Genomic DNA, 19,003 nt, shown 5'->3' with positions numbered 1-19,003 from the left:
CAAATAAAATATTAATTGTTTTTGCATACTTTCATAGTTGATGTGTTTGAAAAAAATGGCGTAAGTGCCACTCATTAAAAAGGCAGTATCACAGAGTTTATTACAATGATCAGGTGCTATTTGACTTAAAGCCGTAACCAACATGAAATATCACTCCCAAATAGTTAGGGACTGAAACAAACACAATATGTTCTCTCCAAATTAGCATGGGGTGCATGTTTGAAGAGAGAGTGAGAAAGAGAGAGAGAGAGAGAGCAAATGAAGGCACCCTCTCAGAACACTTTCAGAGACAAACAAACAAAAGCCCTTTCTGTTTGGTTAGCCAGCTGAGAGAAATGGTGCTGCTGGTATCTGGTAATGTCTGGAAAGCCATAATGGCGTGTCTATTTAAAGGTGCGGGTGCACTGTGGGGACCAGAGTGCTGAGGCAGCTATTTCCTCACCACGGCGGCATCGGTCAATGTGTCCACGGCACTCGTGATAGCAAAGAGGGCTGATGTCATTCATTAAACCCTATATTGTATGTACCTCAGCCTTTTCTCCCACACAAAAGCGAACGTCAAAACTGAAAAGTCTGCTCAAAAAAATACGGTTTGTCCTGGTAAAATGTTTAAGGAACACAATACATTCAAAGTTGAAGGACATTACAGAAAATGTGTACAGTATGTGTATATGAGACTATGAGTATATGAGGAAAACCATAAGTAACCTTACTAATTTCTCTGAAGAGGTAGATCATCCCAATAAATCAAGTTCACTCTATGGACAGAACTATAAGATTTACTGTACATAAAAATGTAACTTACTTGGTTTCAATACTTAGGTCCATTCCCTTTCATACATGTCATAGTGGGAAGCGGAGTCCAACCACATCACCAAAGGACCGCACCTTAGTTCCATCAAGATGACTAATAATTGGACATGTAAGGTGTCGTGACCCGGTCAGCCTTACACCAATCACCCTGCGGTGTCCTGCCCTGGAGTTCACACAGAGGAGCGCAGCCATGCATGACTCGCAACCTGCTGAGCTTCCGCAGACAAACAAGCTCCCGTGCTCATCTCCCAGGCTCCTGCTCACAGGTGGACGAACACCTGTAAGGCATCAAAGACTTGCCGTGCAGAAGTACCAGCTTCCGTGTCCGCCTCCACCGTGACAGAGAATAGACTTGTACAAAGCACATTGACAAGTGCAAGTTGGTAGGATCCAACACTGAGAACCACTCAACAAGAATTTTGCATGTATGTCTGTGCAATGTAGAAATTGAGGGATTGTCTCAGGCAAAACGTAGCACAATTATTTAAAGTGACACCAATTTGCATAATTTCTCATTTCACTAGCTGAGTGAAGTCAACAAATGAATGACAACTTATGATAAGACAAACAACCTGTATCTAGCACACATCATAATCACTTAAACAACCCTCAAATCAAATGATCAATTGGAAATAATTATATTGAGACCTGCACAATATCACAACACACAATATCACAATATTGTCACAACATCAACTTTCGTAGATTGACATTTTGTAGATCACTATTTCATTGTAGTGCATTCAGGGTACCTATGTTCTTTCAATTTCAATGGACAAAATAAAGTCATCTATACTTGCTGAAACAATTGAGTAATGGGATGCAAAAAACTGTCCAATGAGAGATAGTGTCCTTTCTGTGTAGTCAGTATACTGGCCTGGTTTTGTGTATGCCAAAGTGTAAACTCTGAAGGGATAGGAGATGGTCAAACACAGGCTGATCAGGACCAAACTCCCTTAGGTACAGTACTCCTTCTTCACTTTAATTCCAAAACATAAAATTAAGAGGATGCCTGAGCTGTTTATTTCCTTAGCTGTTGTGGTCCATGAGCCACAAATTCCATCAATCCACCAATGGTTATAGTTATTATCCGCAAATGAGCTAAACCAAAATGCTATGTGCACTTTACATTTTTACACAAAAAGCTCTCATGTCACCTTTTACTTGGATATCAACCAAAGATTATCGGTTGACACTCTGTTAACTAACATTTATGGTTAGGGCTAAGGTTATGGGTTAAGTTTGGTTATGGTGGTGTTGAGTACTTGTTCAACAGCAATTTTACATTCTGAACTTGAATCTTAACAGATTATCTATAAAGTCTCTGTAGGCAAACAATCAAAGTGTTACCAGCCGGAAATCCATGGTTCTTTTTTACTGGTCTAACAGCTGACCTGCAGACACTTCCTGGTTCCAGATAACCATCTAAAGCCTGCACCTCTGGTGGTGACAGCACAAATTGGTGGCAACCCAGCACTCTCTCTGCTCCATCACAACAGAGACATAACAGAGCCTACAGTACATCACACAGGAAAATACCCTGGAATACACATCAATATATGTCAAATATATGTCCATTATCTCATTACCTGGATGGACAGACATTACCCACCACCGTTTCTAGATGGACTACAATGGCTTTAATGGACTACAATGGTTTCTGCACAAGGTCAGTATATGGAGTGCAGGAGAGTGAGCAGAACTACAGGATTGTAATCAGGAAGAGATAGCGGTGTTGCAGGCAAAGGCTTAAACAAACAAGTGTACGTCTGTGACCCGTAACTGACATACTGCATAATGGCCACAAATAGCCAGTAGCTTATGAAGATGTTGTATTATTCCGTGGCATGGTCACATATTCATTATTATTATTAATAATGACACTAAACATTTAAAAATAAAATCCCCCTGTTATATTGCTTTCCTCATGATAACACTGTACAAAGTTCAAAAGAGCAAGTCCCATTATTAGCAGTTTGTCAGCCGCTAGCTGTGACACCTGCGTTGTTTTGTGTGGTAAGAGCTGTGATGATAAAAATGACTTATCAGCCAAACAAGAAGGTAATCCAAGCGGACAGCAATGCCAAAGGGCACTCACACTGACAAGTGGCAAACTGAGATGAGATGGCGCACAGAGGCAAGGCACCAACGTGACCCTTCACTGGGACACAGGTGTCTTCCCCTTAAGCACAGGTACTGTAAATTGTACTGACATCATCCAGACCCTGCACGGCATTTAGAAATCCCTAATCCCTTATTATGTCCCTGCAATATTCTCCCATAAGGAATGAGCATTTAATTAGTATGGCTGGCCTGGATTTAAGACTAAGCAAACAATTGCCAGTGGAGTGAGTTATTTCACTAGATAAGTGTGCTTTATGGGTTATTGCTCTTGTGTACTTATTGTCTTTTGGAGGTTATGTGTCTTCATCAACACAATTGTTTATCTAGAGCAAAGAAAGGTAGGGTCAACCAGCAGATAATCAAAACACACAAGCTGGCCACAGGTTTGACTGCATGGTTACAACCAACCCAATATGGAAAACAAAAAATCAAGATGGTGAATGAGCTTTATCGTAAAGTCCATACTCTAAGAACACAGTTGGCTCGGGGAGTCAAACATATTGAGAAATAATGAGCACAGCAAAATAACACTTTGTACTGACATAGATTAATAATTAGATCTAAAGGTTAGATTTGGGATTGTGTAAACACAGAATATCAATGTCCTTGTTACACTGTGTATTACAATGTAACTAATGATGTAGGTACAGTCTAATGGAATCAGTGCTATGGTGTGCATACAGACGCAGCCCTTTACTGGATACTGGACAAGACTGCAACATCAGGTGGGAGATAGGTATGCTAACAATGGACTAAAGCCAAGTGTGTTGTGAGGTTACGTCACTAGCACTGGGCTTAAGGGAGTAAGGTTTACACCAAAGATTCTAGAACAGAGCTCTGTTCTAGAATCTTTGGTTTACACTCTCCAGTCCTTTGCTCTCCATCAAACTTATCCCAGAACACCCACCAAAAGTCCAAAACGAGCTTGCCGCAACACCAAAAGAACCTGTGCTCTGATGCAACGTTCTTGATTCTGCAAAATATCAAGCATGACAGGGAGCCATAGCAGCAAGAGGACTAAAAAACCATGGATGCTACTGTAGCTTTAACACATGACTCAAAGGCCCAAGGGTATACGCTGCATACACAGCTATCTTCTTCTTAGGGCAAAATAAAACAATGCCCTGTTGTATAAGAGTAGGATTTTATAGGATTTAGGATGTGCGTTATTTACTTTCTAAGCTGCGGGTAAACTGTGAGCAGTAGTTCAGGTATGTCTGATGAAACGATAAATGATGCACATCAAATTCACTATCAATCCACTCTAACAGTTATTCGTTTTTAACCACATTTTTGAAAACAACACAACTAAACTCTAGCTGAGCCCATAAGTTTGCATCAGTTGGGACGGAAACCCCAAGGGGTCACTTGAATGCAACATAACGCTGAAAATACAATCCCTATTTTCATTTTTGTTGCCATTCACAACAGTTACAGGGGTCATGCCCCCTGCGACTTACCGATAAGGATGAGCATGCAGACCAGTAGGGCGATGAGCGCTCCGGGGCTGAGGGCTGCGGAGATGACATAGGCCGTGGCATTGCAGGACTGGATGGCCCCGTCCGGATCGCAGCCACACACGTGGATAGTCACGGTGCCCGTGCTGCTCAAGGCTGGAGGTCCACTGTCCACCACCAGGATGGGCAACAGGTACATGTTCTGTTCCTGCCTGTTGAACCCAGACCGCTGGGTCCTTATGCCGGCTGTATTATCTGGAGATTACAATGGAAATTCACAAGGTTAAGAGATGTACTAACTCCTGCATAAAGGTGCAGTATACAATGGTGCTAATTAGTAAACAGTGATGCAATTAAATATGCTAGAAGTTCAGGTCAAGTGAATGACATAGTCTGTAACTCACCAGGCAACAATATTAACCCTCAACTGTATTAGACCTCAATTCCTTATTATTGCATGTAGTGTTATTATGTGAATAGTTAAATAACTGTAAGACAAATCAGGTTCTTATAAGACATTTACATGAGATTTAGGACATTTGCGTGAGACTCAGGAAGTTATGACGAAACATGCTGGAGGAGAATCCACATGTGTATAGTGCAATGGAAATAGAACACAATCTAAGTTTAACGATGAACTGAAGAAAATGTTTCAACACACTCATTTAGTTTTTTTTCACCTGACTTCAATGTGTTTTTTACCCTTAACCATACAGTAGTTTATAATGAATAGAGTTTATGAGTCATACCTTATTCTCCTGTCATGCAACAATGACACTTTTATAAAATATCTTTTTGCCTCTTTAATAATGTATAGTTAGCGTTTCAGCCCTCCCTGAAGCTCACTACTGAGACTTAATCCTTATGCTCCCCAGAGCAGTAATTTAATTATATCCCAGGAGAGCTGCTCCATCAGTGACAAACTATTGTTTGTCTGTACTTCTAACAATGACTGAAAAGTTTTGTGCCATGAAAAAGCGTGATGTTTGTCCTCATGTGTCAAAGCTCAATAAGACAGAATGCAATGTGATGCCGTGATGGTGAAAGGAAAAAGTGACAGATTGAATCTGACAGGCTGACAAATGTGTCCATGAAAACACAAGTAGAGAGGACAAAAAAGAGGTGGGATGATAAAAATGCCTCTGTGTATTTCTTTGTGTGTGCATGTGTGTGTGTGTGTGTGTGTGTGTGTGTGTGTGTGTGTGTGTGTGTGTGTGTGTGTGTGTGTGTGTGTGTGTGTGTGTGAGAGAGAGAGAGAGAGAGAGAGAGAGAGAGAGAGAGAGAGAGAGAGAGAGAGAGAGAGAGAGAGAGAGAGAGAGCCCCAGTGCAAGAATATGTTTGTGTGTGTGTGACTGTGTGTGTGTGTGTGTGTGTGTGTGTGGTGTGTGTGTGTGTGCTGGGGCCTGGGGGTGTTGAAGGCTTGTGAGACGCTGTGTGAAGGCCTTGCACATGATTTTTTTTTTGTTTTCAAAAGTCTCCTTCACATATGACCCATGTCATTCATGACATTGCTTATGTGTTTGCTGAAATGTCATCCTGCTATGCAATTTCATGCCTTATTTTAGCTTGTGCTATGGTGTGTGTGTGTGTGTGTGTGTGTGTGTGTGTGTGTGTGCGTGTTTGTTTCTGCGTGTCTGTGTCTCTTTGTCTGTATGTGCCAGTGTGTTTTTGTGAGTGTATTCATGTGTGTGTGTTTGTGTGTGTGTGTGTGTGTGTGTGTGTGTGTGTGTATGTTTGAGTGTGAATATATGCATCTGTGTGTATGCGTATGTATGTACAGTATGTGTGCGTCCACTTATACGTACTTCCACGAGTCTACAGTGTGTGTATGTGTGTATGTATGTGTTATGTGTGTGTGAGAGTGTGTGTGTGTGTGTGTGTGTCTGTGTGTGTGTGTGAGTGTCTGCGTGCATGCGTGTGTGCAGAGTGACTGACTGCTAGCTGATGAGGGGTCCATGAGCCACTCTCGGAGGCCTTCACTAGGGCACGGGAGTGCCGACACAGCAGACCACGTGCTGACATTTCCCTGGCTCCCTCCCCTGACATTTTCATTGTGTCAGATCAATCTTGATTTACCCACGCGTCACATCCAGTTATGTACACATCTCTAAAGAGCCGTTTGCTAACAAATAAATCCTGTTTGGGTTGATGGGCTAGCGTTAGCAAAACAATGCTTACAAAAATAAATAAAAAAAACAGGAATGCATGGAAAATAACATGGAAAATAACATGGACTCTATAGTATACATAGCTTCAATTGGTTTCTAGTCAGTTATGTTCAGACATGGTTCCAGATAGTGATTGCCTCTAAGCATGTGGTGAATATTGCAGCCTTAACCTAAGCAGAATTTGTTCATTTAGTGATGACTCACTGATATATTTCACCTTGAGAATATGCATCAAGCAAGCTATGACTCATATAAGAACAATTACCAAAGCATTATCACTACAACTGTCAAAAAAAGTGTTAATAATTCAGCGCATAAAGAATGCTCATAAAAGATTAAAACATTTTGCCCTTTGATGTGTGCAGTGAGGTAGTGTGCAAATCTTACCTTTGACATCCCAGAGGGTGAAATGGCGGTTGTTAGATGCCTCGGGTGCCAAAGTGAAGTAGAACCGATGACCGGACTGGGGTTCATCTTTATCCACCACACTGATGGTGTGAATAAGCTACAGGAAGCAACAAGAGACAAGAAAAGGAAAGATTTGGGAGAAGTGACAAAAAAGGGATTATGTTACAAAGTCATTCTCGAAAAATGACAACATCCTCATAACATAATCATCTTTTTCTTCTATAACTGCCAGCGCTTTAGACCACATCCCACCCACCCCCCTGTTGCTCCGCCTGATGAATTGAAATTCTTGGCTATAAATCAGTGCGGCGGCAGTCTCACACACGTGGGAAAGCGAGAGGGCGAGTGGGCCCCAGCATTTTACCAGTGCTTCAGCGCCACACTTATTAAATTAGCTGATCATGTAAAACAACAGATGGGTGTACTTATAAAAAGGAGGGAACGGGATTGGGAGAGGGAAAACCACTTCAGGCAATCATCTTCAAAAATCCAACTTTCGCTTATTGCTCTTTTCTCATTATATGCTTGTCAATAGGCTCACAGAGAATTTATTTCACTCGTCGGGGAGTCGGAGCAAAATCCAAATTGGAAAATTAAGCAGCACTCGTCTTTTCTTTTTACCCCTAATTTCCAGCCGGGTGGAAGAGAGTCAAAAGGACACACACACGGGCACACATTACATGTGCGCGCACACACACCACCACACACACACACACACACACACACAGACTGAAGGCACACAATTACACACTTTTTCAAATGAGGGGGTGGGGGGAAAGAGCAGAAGGAGGAATGCTGAAAGGCATTAAGCATACAGCACATACTCATATGCACTCTACACAAAAATGCCACCAAAAGGGCTCCATATTCTTAGCCAGTGTTTGTGTTCAAAGGGGCTTGGTATAACAAACAGCCATGGTCCTCACCCTGGCACATTTCACAATGATTAAAGCAAGCCATTTTGAGAGTGGCAAACAGTGGGTTTTAAGTCAGTATCCTTGAGGACGTGATATCCCTGACTGGGCACACTGAGATGCTTCTGTGAATAAGTCCCTTGGGAATGAATCAGCCAGTTAGAAAGGACTGTAATATATTTTGTCTTCACTTTCCCCAAACCTCAGCTTGTTTGCTTGAAAAACTAAAAGTCTCTCTATTTCTTTGTCCACTATTTCTCTGACTAACTCCTCTTTGTTGGTCTCTCTCTAATTATTTCCCAACACTTTTTTTTTAGGATTTTTTAAGGACCAGTTCACACTGAATAAAAACATAACATCTAATTAGAGCTACTATGTTGTTGTTTTTTTCAACTCTGACATATTGATGTTATGATGAAGTCTTCTGAAATAAATTTGGCTGTTATGTTATTCTTTTTCAACCAGTAGTAACAATGTAGTTGAAGAGAGCAGACCTTAAATAAAACTGAATATTTTTGATCTATGGAGTGTCTTAGACACAATTTCTTAAATTTCATCAGGTGATGCTCATCCTACCACATCCATCTTCAACAATGTATTTATTCTTACAATACAATGATAGATGACTGTGGTGCATACCATGCTAGGGTCCAAGTGCCCACGGGAACCCAGGTTCGAGTCCGACCTGCGGTCATTTCCCGATTCCACCCCATCTCTCTCTCCCACTTGCTTCCTGTCATACTTCACTGTACTATCCAAATGAAGGCAAAAAGCCCAGAAAATATACTTAAAATATATAAATAAAAAATAATACAATTACTAAAACACATTTCACTTCTTTCAGTAGGTCTATATCCCTAGATTATTTTCAGCAACTGTTATGCACCTAGAGCATGTAGAATGAATCGAGTTTTACAGGGTTTCTCTTTGCACGGTTAATGGATATCCTTATTAGCCAAGTTGCCGATCAACACTCTCTTTTGTCAGTCAGGAGGCACAGATGCCAGAAAAATCGATGAGTGGCAAGCTAAGGACAGACACAGGTCAGACACAGACACAGTCCTCATTTTAACATTTTCTTTCCTCTGGGTTGTTTTCATTACTGGATGTGAAATGTGTCTGATTTTCTGCTTAAACATAGTAAGTTAGATAGAATGTTTTCCTAATTACTGTTTAAGACGACAGGTTGGCAAAAATCTTCGCAAGCTACGTAGCTGTTACAGTAACTGTTACAGTGACAGTAGTCACTTTGAACAAACGTGTCTGTAAAAATACCATAACCATAACAGTAAGCTAACAGTCAAGATGAAGTTCAAGTTCAATTCAAGTAAATTGTGAAGATAGCTTGTGTACTTTGAGCATAATGAGCAACGCAAATTGCATCATTGGGTGCTACTTATTCCACTCTGCTCTGTCAGAAGCCACTGTTAAGAGATTGGGCATGGACAACCCTGTTCAGTCCTTCACATTGTCCATCCAGTTCTTTCTCTGCCACCTAGGTCTAGTATGATTATTTGTATTCAAATGCAGGCTTTTGTACACACACACACACACACACACACACACACACACACACACACACACACACACACACACACAGAAACTACCCCTGAGTGACAAAGAGGGCAATTCTTTTCAATCCCACTGATCCATTTTGTCCTTCCATTCCATTACCTTATTTCAATCTCAGAAACATGCAGCAAACAAGCCATAATCAATGGAAATTGGATCTATCACAGTTTTTCCCCCTTCAAGCCACAAAAAGACATAAGGGATCCTTTTGCTTTGGCTGAAGTAAGCAATGTGTTGACCGTGTCTGATCCAGAGTGTCATGAATGTTAATAAACTCCAATTGCTTGTGTCTACAGATGGGCCGCTGTCCTACAATTATTCCTTTCAGCAAAACAGTCTAAGCCAATTTAAAGATCAATTCTCAGGTGGCGGCCTGTCAGGTAAAAATTGCGTGGGGACCATAAACAAACCCTCAGTGTTGTCTTTCCTGTACAACAGCAAATGTATTTAAAAGTTCAGTGTAAGATTCAGACTTTTTTCTCTATATTTCATCTTGGCACAGAGCGCAAACAAGCAGACAGGGGCATACTGATGCCAGACACCTGCTGTGTGTATTCCCTATCTAACCCCCCGCATCAACGTGTTCATTTAATCCAGCCAGTAAACAACAAGACAAGTACTCTCGGCAACAAAGTCGGCATTGTTTTCCCGTCGTGACACTTTGAACTGACTATCTCCTGTTTGGTCTGTGAAAATAATGAAGGGAAAAAAAACAATAGCAAAGCCCAGGAACAAAACACAATATTTCATTATTTAAAAATGTTCATTGTTGGAGAGATAAAGAAATAAATAACAAAAACAGTGTCAAGGACAACAAATAGCGGTGATCTGAAATCCTCTGCATTGTCTGCAGTCCCTATGGCTTCCGGTCTACGCAGGAGAGAGAGAATGAGAGAAAGGATGTGTGTGTGTGTTTGTGTGTGTGTTTGTTTATGTGTGTGTGTGTGTGTGTGTGTGTGTGAATGTGTATGCATGTGTGTGTGTGTGGGAGTGTATTGACTATAATGCAACTCCCCCAAGCACAATCGCCTAATTAGATTTCTATCAAGTGGTCCCCTCCCTGACCTGTGAGCTTCAGAGACCCTGGAAAGGAGGAGAAGAAGAGGATCCCATGTCCTGAAGGGCCAAGCCCGACTAAAGGGTCTGATGTCTGATGCTGTGTCTATGCATACATGTGTGGGAGAAAGTAAGGGGAGAAAAACAAAGCAGTAGTTTTACTGCCCCATGCCGATGAAGTAAGTAACATATTAAATTGTAAAATAATCAATCTGTTGGATGTAATAATCAAAGTGTTGGATTCAGAAAATGAATGGATTTATGTAAAATGTGTAGTATAACAGCTTGGTTTATATTAAAAAATTATTAATACTTTGAATGCCACGCTGTTTTCGGAAGCTTTGGCCCAGAGTGCCAGCAATCTAGATCATTGTTGACGATTTTTGTAGAGCCACAGCGTATTCTATGTTATAGCTATGGACACATACTATGACTCGTTTGAAAGGTGCGACTTTAAGCTCTCAGTGGGTACAAACCATTTATTTCTACATGCCTCTGTTCCTGAGGATCCCAAGCTAAAGAGTGGCTAGTTTTCATCAAAATCCCCGTTTTTTTTTTCTAGAAATGGAGATATCGCGTCTTTTTTGAAATATGAAGTGTTGCTTGTAACGTTTCCGAGAAGTGACCTAGCGAGACCTGGCGAGACTGCCACCTACACTGTAGTGATAAACTCACGAAAATAAATGGCCTGGTTTCGACCTGACGTGCATGCGTCACTGATTCAACCCAAAGCGGCAACCATCAAAAGCCGAGTTATGATAAAATGTCCAGATCGTGCGTTTAAAATCACACTTGTCAATTTGTCTCCATCTCCTACTCCATCTCCTGCTCTTGCAATTTTTGTGTAAGTACATGAGTGTGTGCATGTGTGCGTTTGCTTTTGTGTATATGTGTGCTTCTCTATGTGTGTGTTTTCGCTTGTGAGTGTGTGTGGAGATAATAATGGTGTGTGTGTGTGTGTGTGTGTCTGCTTGCCTGCATGTGTGTGTGTTTTATGTGTCTGTGTGTTTGCTTGTGAGTGGGTGTGTGGGGGTAATGGTGTGTGTGTGTGTGTCAGAAAACAGAAATTCACAGAAAACTGTGTTCGGCCATCTACATGCCAGTTGGTGTACAGTCACTAAATTTACACATAAATTAATTTATTTTATTCCACCCCCTCCCATGAAAGGAATTCCACGAAACTTTGCATGCATTCAGAGGATGTCAGGAATGTCCAATTTTGTGCACTTTTGACCCTGTCAGCCAGAGATACCTGTGATTACAACTAACACCTAATTTTTGCATTTTCATTTTTAACTAGGTGGGGCTATACATCAAATTAATGGTTATGGGATAGGCTGACATGGCCCCTTGACCAACATGCCAAAAACATGTGGTCCTCCTAGGCCCTACGGTTCTCGAGATATTCATAGAAAACTGTGAAACATGTGGTCCTCCTAGGCCCTATGGTTCTCGAGATATTCATAGAAAACTGTGTCCGCCCTACCTTCCTTTCGGGGGTCAGATCTCTGGATCAATTGGTTCTGTGTCATCCTTGTGGGGCTACATGCCCAACAAGTTTTGTGCACCCTGGTCTTTCAGTTTCAGAATCATTGACACAAAATGACTGGAAAAATATTGATTGAAAATAAAAAATCATAATCACAAAAAAAAAAAAAAAAGACTGGAAAAATAAATAAATAAAAAAACTCTGACTAAACCTATATGACCGCCGCTTTGACCGTCAAAATAATGTGAAAACATACATGAAACTACATGATTCTATGATGTGTGTGTGATTGTGTATGCATGTGTATGTATATATGTGTGTGTGTATGCGTGTGTGTGTTGGCATGCATGTAAGTGTATGCGTGTGTGCGTGTGTGTGTGTCTGTGTGCATGTGTATGTGTGTCATGATGAGTGTAGAGTATATTTGCAAGTGCATAGTGGGGCTTTCGAGAGGCTTAACATTAGTCATGTGGCTGTGTGTGTCCCAGGGGAGGACGAAACCCTTGCGATCTGTCACAGGGACCCAGGCAGCCTTGTTTGATATCTTGTGTGGAGTTGACAGGCCCATCGTCCCCAGGCCACTCTTAGTATTTGCCTTTCCACCCGGCCTTTTCCTGCACACATGGCACTATATGATACCTGTCCCTTTGTATCTAATCAGCCAAATATCCAAAATACCACGGGGACATGGACAGAAGCGTTGCACCATCAAAGTTGCTTCATATGTCAATCAGAGGAGGGCAGTCAAGGAGAATGGGGGTAGGATGGAGAGAGATGGGGGGAGGAGCAGAGAGAGAGAGATGGAAGAAGAGAGAAAGTGAGAAGGGGAGAGGGACAGAGAGAGAGATAGAGAGAGAGAGAGAGACTTCCTGGGTGAAAGGACGGTCCATGTCACAGACCTCATGCTAGTCCCAGTGCTGTGAGCTCTGATTTGCACTGAGTGGGAGACATGCTCCATTCCACAGGTCAGAAATCAGACATGATAAAGGACACCGCAGCTCTTTTGTTTTGTCTTTATCGCACCAGCGGCCTTTGGCAGCCGCCTGTGAAGAAAAGCCGCCCGATCACTCGAGGGTGACTAATAACATCATTAACCCCCCCCCGCCGCCCCCCCCCCCCCCCCCCCGCCCTCCCCCCTCATCCCCTCGCCCCAAAACCCTTGATTGAAAGAACACCCCCTGCTTGTGCGGCGCTTCGCTGCCGATCATCATAAGATCACAACAGGACGAGCCGTCAGTTTCTCCATCTCATGCCTTCACCTGAAGGAAGGGCGCCGGAGCTGGCGAACCTGAATGCAAAATATGTTTTGTTTTTTTATTATTATTATTATTATTATTTGCCATGTCTGCACGACAGTCACACCAGCGCGAGGAAGTGTGTCCCAGATCCAAAGCTGCTTATCCGGTGTCGCCTAAGTCCTTTATTTGTGTCTCCAGCCATTTTTCTTCCCAGATTTGTTCCTCCCTTAAACACAAACAAATACGCTGTGTTGTCATCCTTCAAATGGGATCAAACCCCATGCATTTAAAGGCTTTAGCTAATCTGATTTCACTGTCCTGTCATCAGACCTGAGCTGTGAGGCGAAACACACTGAGAGGATGAGTGCTAACATGGAGCATTGAGCTGAATGACTTAGAGCCTTCTAATTGGGCTTACTGTGGATATTGTTTTGTGTACGGTTTCTTAAATGACTCAACACGTCACTGATTAGAAATGCACGGTCGGCTATGTCTTGAGAAGCTTCACAGATGAGCGCCATCACCACACAGGAAAATACTTGTGCGTGCTGTCAAGTGTCTCCATGGCAGGTGAGGTGAATGTGTCACATTGGATAGCAGGAAACTGGAAAGCACAAAAATCAGCAAAACAGCTACCAAATATGTTTCTCTCTCTTTTATTGAGTTGTTAGCTTTTAAAACACTTTTCAAAGCAGCATATTGGCACTTTGGAGAACATGGAGTTCACTGACCAAAATATTTCCATAAATCAAATCATACTTCAAGCCAGCATTCATTTTCAGAGTAAACTTACATACACAAACATTTTCATCACCTACTCTTTTGGCTCTTGTACTAGCGACATAATAACAGGAGATGGCCAGTACATGCAGCTTGGTCGCCAGGTGTAGGAGGTAATTACATAGTTTTTTTCCTCAGGAGTGTGTTTTCTACCCACATTATCACCTTGATTAATTATGTACCTGAGAATAGAAAAAATGTCTGTTCACTGCCTTTCAACAACTACCCCCCCCTCTCTCTCTGCTTCCCCTCCAGACAATTTACTGTATAAATAGAAGGCTTCAAGGACTGGCTGGTTAACACCCCCACAATTCATGGGCCCAAGCTACTGGTCATCATGAAGCCATCACCCATACCCAGTATAATAGGTAGAAGGCAAAGGAGAACAAAATACTTCCCTGTGCTAATGAAGGCTATGTATTAAATTAACCTATCAGTATATTGCAGGTTGCTGTGCCCTTTAGGCAACAAAGGGAGGCCTTTTTTCATTCTTCACTTTAAATACGCTAATGGACGTTGTGTTTTTTTCCACCTCACTGATTTCCAGCTTAAAAGAGGAAAGGGGGAATGAAATTACTGACTTGGTGGATTATCACTTAGAAAAATCAATATCAAGGAAGCTTTGTTGTGGTTTTAAGGGGCATCACAACCTTGTGATATATAGCGGTGATTCTGCTAATATGTACAATCTGTTTGGTGATTGTACAGTCACAGAAAAAAAACATAACGCTGAGTCTTTTTTGTAAGGCTCTTTTTTTTACATTTTTATATTTCCAAGGTCACAGGAGTGAAAAACTCAAACTAAGATGAACAAATGACAAAGCAGTCAGTCCTTGGTCCATCAAATGTGTGCTCACACTTCTGTCCAGATAAAATGATGCATGTGAACTTCAGCACAGTTCTAAACTATTTTCTTGCAATTTGTCCAATACAAAAGAACAGAGACATTTTTGTTTGTTCACATGAAATGTATGTCAGAGCCCTTGACCTTCCCAACATCATTTCAAGGCCAAAGCCCAGGAGCATGTCAGAACACTGACAATGTGTTCAATGTGACTTTTCAATGTTCAATATTCACTAAACCCAGGTCAGGTGGAATGAAAAAAAAAGAAAGAAAGAAGAAACACTGTCTCAAAGAGCTCCCATACTGTATATGGCACGTCATGCTTTCTCATTTCCCATTCTCCAATAAATACATCGGGAGATACTAAAAGGAACAAACCTCTGGCAAATGGGTGTGGGGCGAGTTTTGCAGGTTGATGATTATGTGGAGAGGGTTAATGTGAGGTCTCGTATGGAGAAGCCCAGGCTGAAGAGGAGGATCTGTCTGGAGACCTGGTATGCCAGCACAGTGGGCGGCTAGCCCTGAAAAGCACTGGGACTAAGGAGACGACTTCAGTCTCCTTACAGCAGTTAGTGTAGGAGGCCTTGGCTTGAAGTTGTGCCTTTGCATTTTTTTGTAATTATTTTAAAAACCCTACACATTGTAATTGGCTTCAATTGGGCTGGGAGCTGTTGATCGGAAATAGGCTGAAAGTGCCTTGATGACTTTGAATTTTCTGGGCAAAAGGAATACACATGAAAGGACAACAATACCTCATGGTGAGCACAATCTACTTTAAAAAAGGGAAATAAGTGGGTGAGGGCATCTACCCAAATGCAGTATCCCACTATATGTGCTCCAGAACATGCGGCTGCTTCTTGGCACTTCCAAAACCAACATTTGACAGCGCGGTTCCATGGATTAATGAGCTTGGCTATGTCACTTTGGAACCGCCAACAAATTGCACACTTTCTTGCTCATTCACTCGTTCATTACACAAAATTCCGCTGTACTCACACAGAATACATTTATTTAAGGCCATACAACAAAGTGTTATCCAGTGCACCAAACCATGAATCCTATAGCAATGTCGGCAGCTGGGAAAAATGAGTTTATAAATTGCCTTTGGAACAAAATGTCAGACAGATCATTTTTTTCAATTGAACAGGGTCCAAACTAGGGGCCATGGAAATAATGAAACAATTCTGACAAGAAGGGAAAGCAATTGGCTTTGTACTAAAACTGACACAAACTGATTGTTCTGCATTGCTTTCAGACCAGGCTTTGAGCAGTAAGCGTTCTCAAGTCCCAGTTTACAGAATCAGTTTGTTGCAGCGGGAACGAGAAGAGTCTGAATCCTTGTATAATGAGGGGGAAACAGTAAACAACCTGCTGTATCAAAATATCCTATGGATGGGATGTAGGTATCTACGTGTGTAACCAAAATATTGAGAGGACTTGTCAAGAACTTTATTTTGTTCAGATTGTTGTAAGAAATTACTATATTCCCTGACTGAGCACATGAGATTCATGGTAAACCATCATCTCCTAAATAGTGTACTTATCAAGATAACAAGCCAAAGGTTCATGCTCTAGCCTCACCTAGATACCTGGGGCCAGGAAGAAAACTCAGGTGCGAATAACACCAACCAACTGAGAACCACCTGAGGCCAGGTGGAGAGATAAACATCATTGTATAGAACAACCACAGGTTGCCAGACTTATTTTCATTAGAAGCCTAATTAATTAACATTAGGGGGTAAGGGGTGGCTTGAAACAGTATGGCTGTTTGAGAGGCTGATTGTTCTGACGTACTTCGCTGAATCCAGAGTGTTTCACATGTTTTGGTACTGTTCTTCACTGGAACAAAGGCTGAATGCTGCATCCACCAAAAGAGACATGTTTGTGGTGTCACTGTGAGTTGCAGTGACAGAGATCGATTCCGGCTATTTTCCTACCTGGCCTGGTTTGGCATCTTCACAAATGGAGGCCTCGTAAGGGGTTGCTAGTTCAGGAGGGTTGTCGTTGACGTCAAGGATTCGGATGCTGACGGCAGACTGGGACGCCTGAGCGGGGTTACCTGTAGGAGACAGAGATGAGCATCAAAGCCCATGAACATCCAATCAAACATCTAAAAGAGAGGCCCCTCGTCTGGCAACACCAGGGAACGTCCAGACAACATCTAACAAACCCCCTTAAGCCCTAGACAATGAGATTAAAAGATTACTCTGGATTTACAACACAAATTTTTCTCATACATTGCGTAACATGAAATGCACACGGTAAAGTCCTTCAAAAGGTGTAGTTAATTAAAAAGTTTGACTTGACTTGGGTACTTGCATTCCAAAACAGCTTCACCTTTTTCTACAATATAAACAGGAATGTTACATTAAGTTGCCAGTCAGTGTTTGTCTCACTTACACTTGTCACTCCCAATAACCCCAAATTGTCTAAATCCATTCAGCAAGTCCATTCAACAAACTAGAAAACCCAATCCATAACCTAAGGCAAAGTCCAGCATTCCCATAACATTATGATTTGTTGATTCCCTGACTGAAAAAAATATGAGTGGCCACACAATGTAGGCCCTGGTGGGAGTCAGGAAAGCCAGCTTTAAAAAGAACCTGGCTGCTAATATGGTCAAATAGTAGATCAATGCAATGGATCCAGCAACACAATAACAACCACTAGCACTTTGCAACGGATGTCTCAAATGCTTATGAAACTCACCCGTTGAAACACAGTAGTGTCAACAAGTAGGAAAATAAGCGCCTACTATAGAAAGCCTTAAATATCATTAATGGTATATACGGTAAGGTAAGTTAAGGGTAAATGTATTTATATAGCGCACAGTAGCTACTCAAATCACTTCATATAGACACAAATAAAGACAACATCAATAATAAGTCCATGAGCAATCGTGACTCTTGGCATTGATCAACACACAGCACCATGGCATTCTTGAACAGTCCAACCGCAGCTAACAATGGGCTGTGTACAGTATTATGTATTTACAACCCAGAAAGCATCATGATAAAGCCGAAAACTTTCTCTTGTTAATTTTACATCCAAATATTTTTTTTCAGATATACAGTCCACAGGAGAGGTGTTATATTCCTTGTGCTATAGATAGGAGATATAGGAGAGGTGTTATATTACTTGTGCTATAGGTAGGAGATATAGGAGAGGTGTTATATTCCTTGTGCTATAGATAGGAGATATACTGTAGGAGAGGTGTTATATTACTTGTGCTATAGGTAGGAGATATAGGAGAGGTGTTATATTACTTGTGCTACAGATAGGAGATATACTTGTAGGAGAGGTGTTATATTACTTGTGCTATAGATTTCCCACAGTGGTCAATAAACAACCAAGCCCTGTTTACCATCAAAAAACAAAATCACCAACAAAGCAATCTTTGTGGGCAAAAAACATCATTCACAGAGTAGCCTTTGAGAGCATTTCCCTGGGATATCAGGCTTATGAACAAACGTGGCCTTGAATACAGGTTGTGCTAGCTTGAATAAGCCTTAACAATTGCTGTCAATGTCAGTTGCCATGAGGGGTTTTAAGTATCTGCCATATAGCTGCACTAACAGAGCCCTAGGGCAATGTATTAGCTACCATTGTGTTACAGTAATCATGGTTGCTCATATCATGTCTCTTTGTAATGTTATCTTTACATTAGAGTATATAAACGTACACCATTGGTGGCAGTACATGAAGACACTTTATTTGCTCACTTTTTTAAGAGGCCAGAATAAACATACAATACAGTCTCATATTTTTTCTTTTATTATTATTTGGCATGTCAGCTCTTAAAATATTAAATTCTATGACAATTAATTCAATTGTGGCATGGACTGTTACAGCACTGTACATTATAACAGCTTTCATGACGATACAGTAGTAAAATGTATTACTGGAAACCTAACACTGTGTGTGAGTCACATGAGATTTAAGACATTAGAACTAAATTTCCATCCATATTTCCAGATTCAAATCTGGTTTGGGAATTTCACATGACCACCACACTATGTCATAAATTAATTTATGCATCCCATTTTCAAATTGAGCTTCAATATAAAATGATATGCACTCCTTAATTTTAATTATTTGAGTGCACAATTGTGAATATCTCCATAATGTAAATATAAATTG

At 41.3% G+C, this 19,003-nt stretch overlaps 1 protein-coding gene across 3 annotated transcripts in view; it reads right to left on the bottom strand.

Annotated features, from left to right (window-relative positions):
* The window catches only part of LOC121706587 (cadherin-22-like), a 128,512-nt gene that overhangs the window by 5,464 nt on the left and 104,045 nt on the right, over nucleotides 1-19,003 (bottom strand). For all 3 annotated transcript variants that reach the window (XM_042088457.1, XM_042088459.1, XM_042088458.1), the window contains 3 exons: nucleotides 16,801-16,922; nucleotides 6,950-7,067; nucleotides 4,398-4,649 (listed from right to left, as the gene is read on the bottom strand). In XM_042088457.1, coding sequence (XP_041944391.1) covers nucleotides 4,398-4,649; nucleotides 6,950-7,067; nucleotides 16,801-16,922 — 492 coding nt within the window. The remainder of the gene's footprint in view (nucleotides 1-4,397; nucleotides 4,650-6,949; nucleotides 7,068-16,800; nucleotides 16,923-19,003) is intronic.

This window comes from Alosa sapidissima, chromosome 4 (genome assembly GCF_018492685.1).
Source record: "Alosa sapidissima isolate fAloSap1 chromosome 4, fAloSap1.pri, whole genome shotgun sequence".
NCBI classification, from domain to species: Eukaryota; Metazoa; Chordata; class Actinopteri; order Clupeiformes; family Clupeidae; genus Alosa; species Alosa sapidissima.
This window is presented reverse-complemented; position numbering and strand designations above follow the sequence as displayed.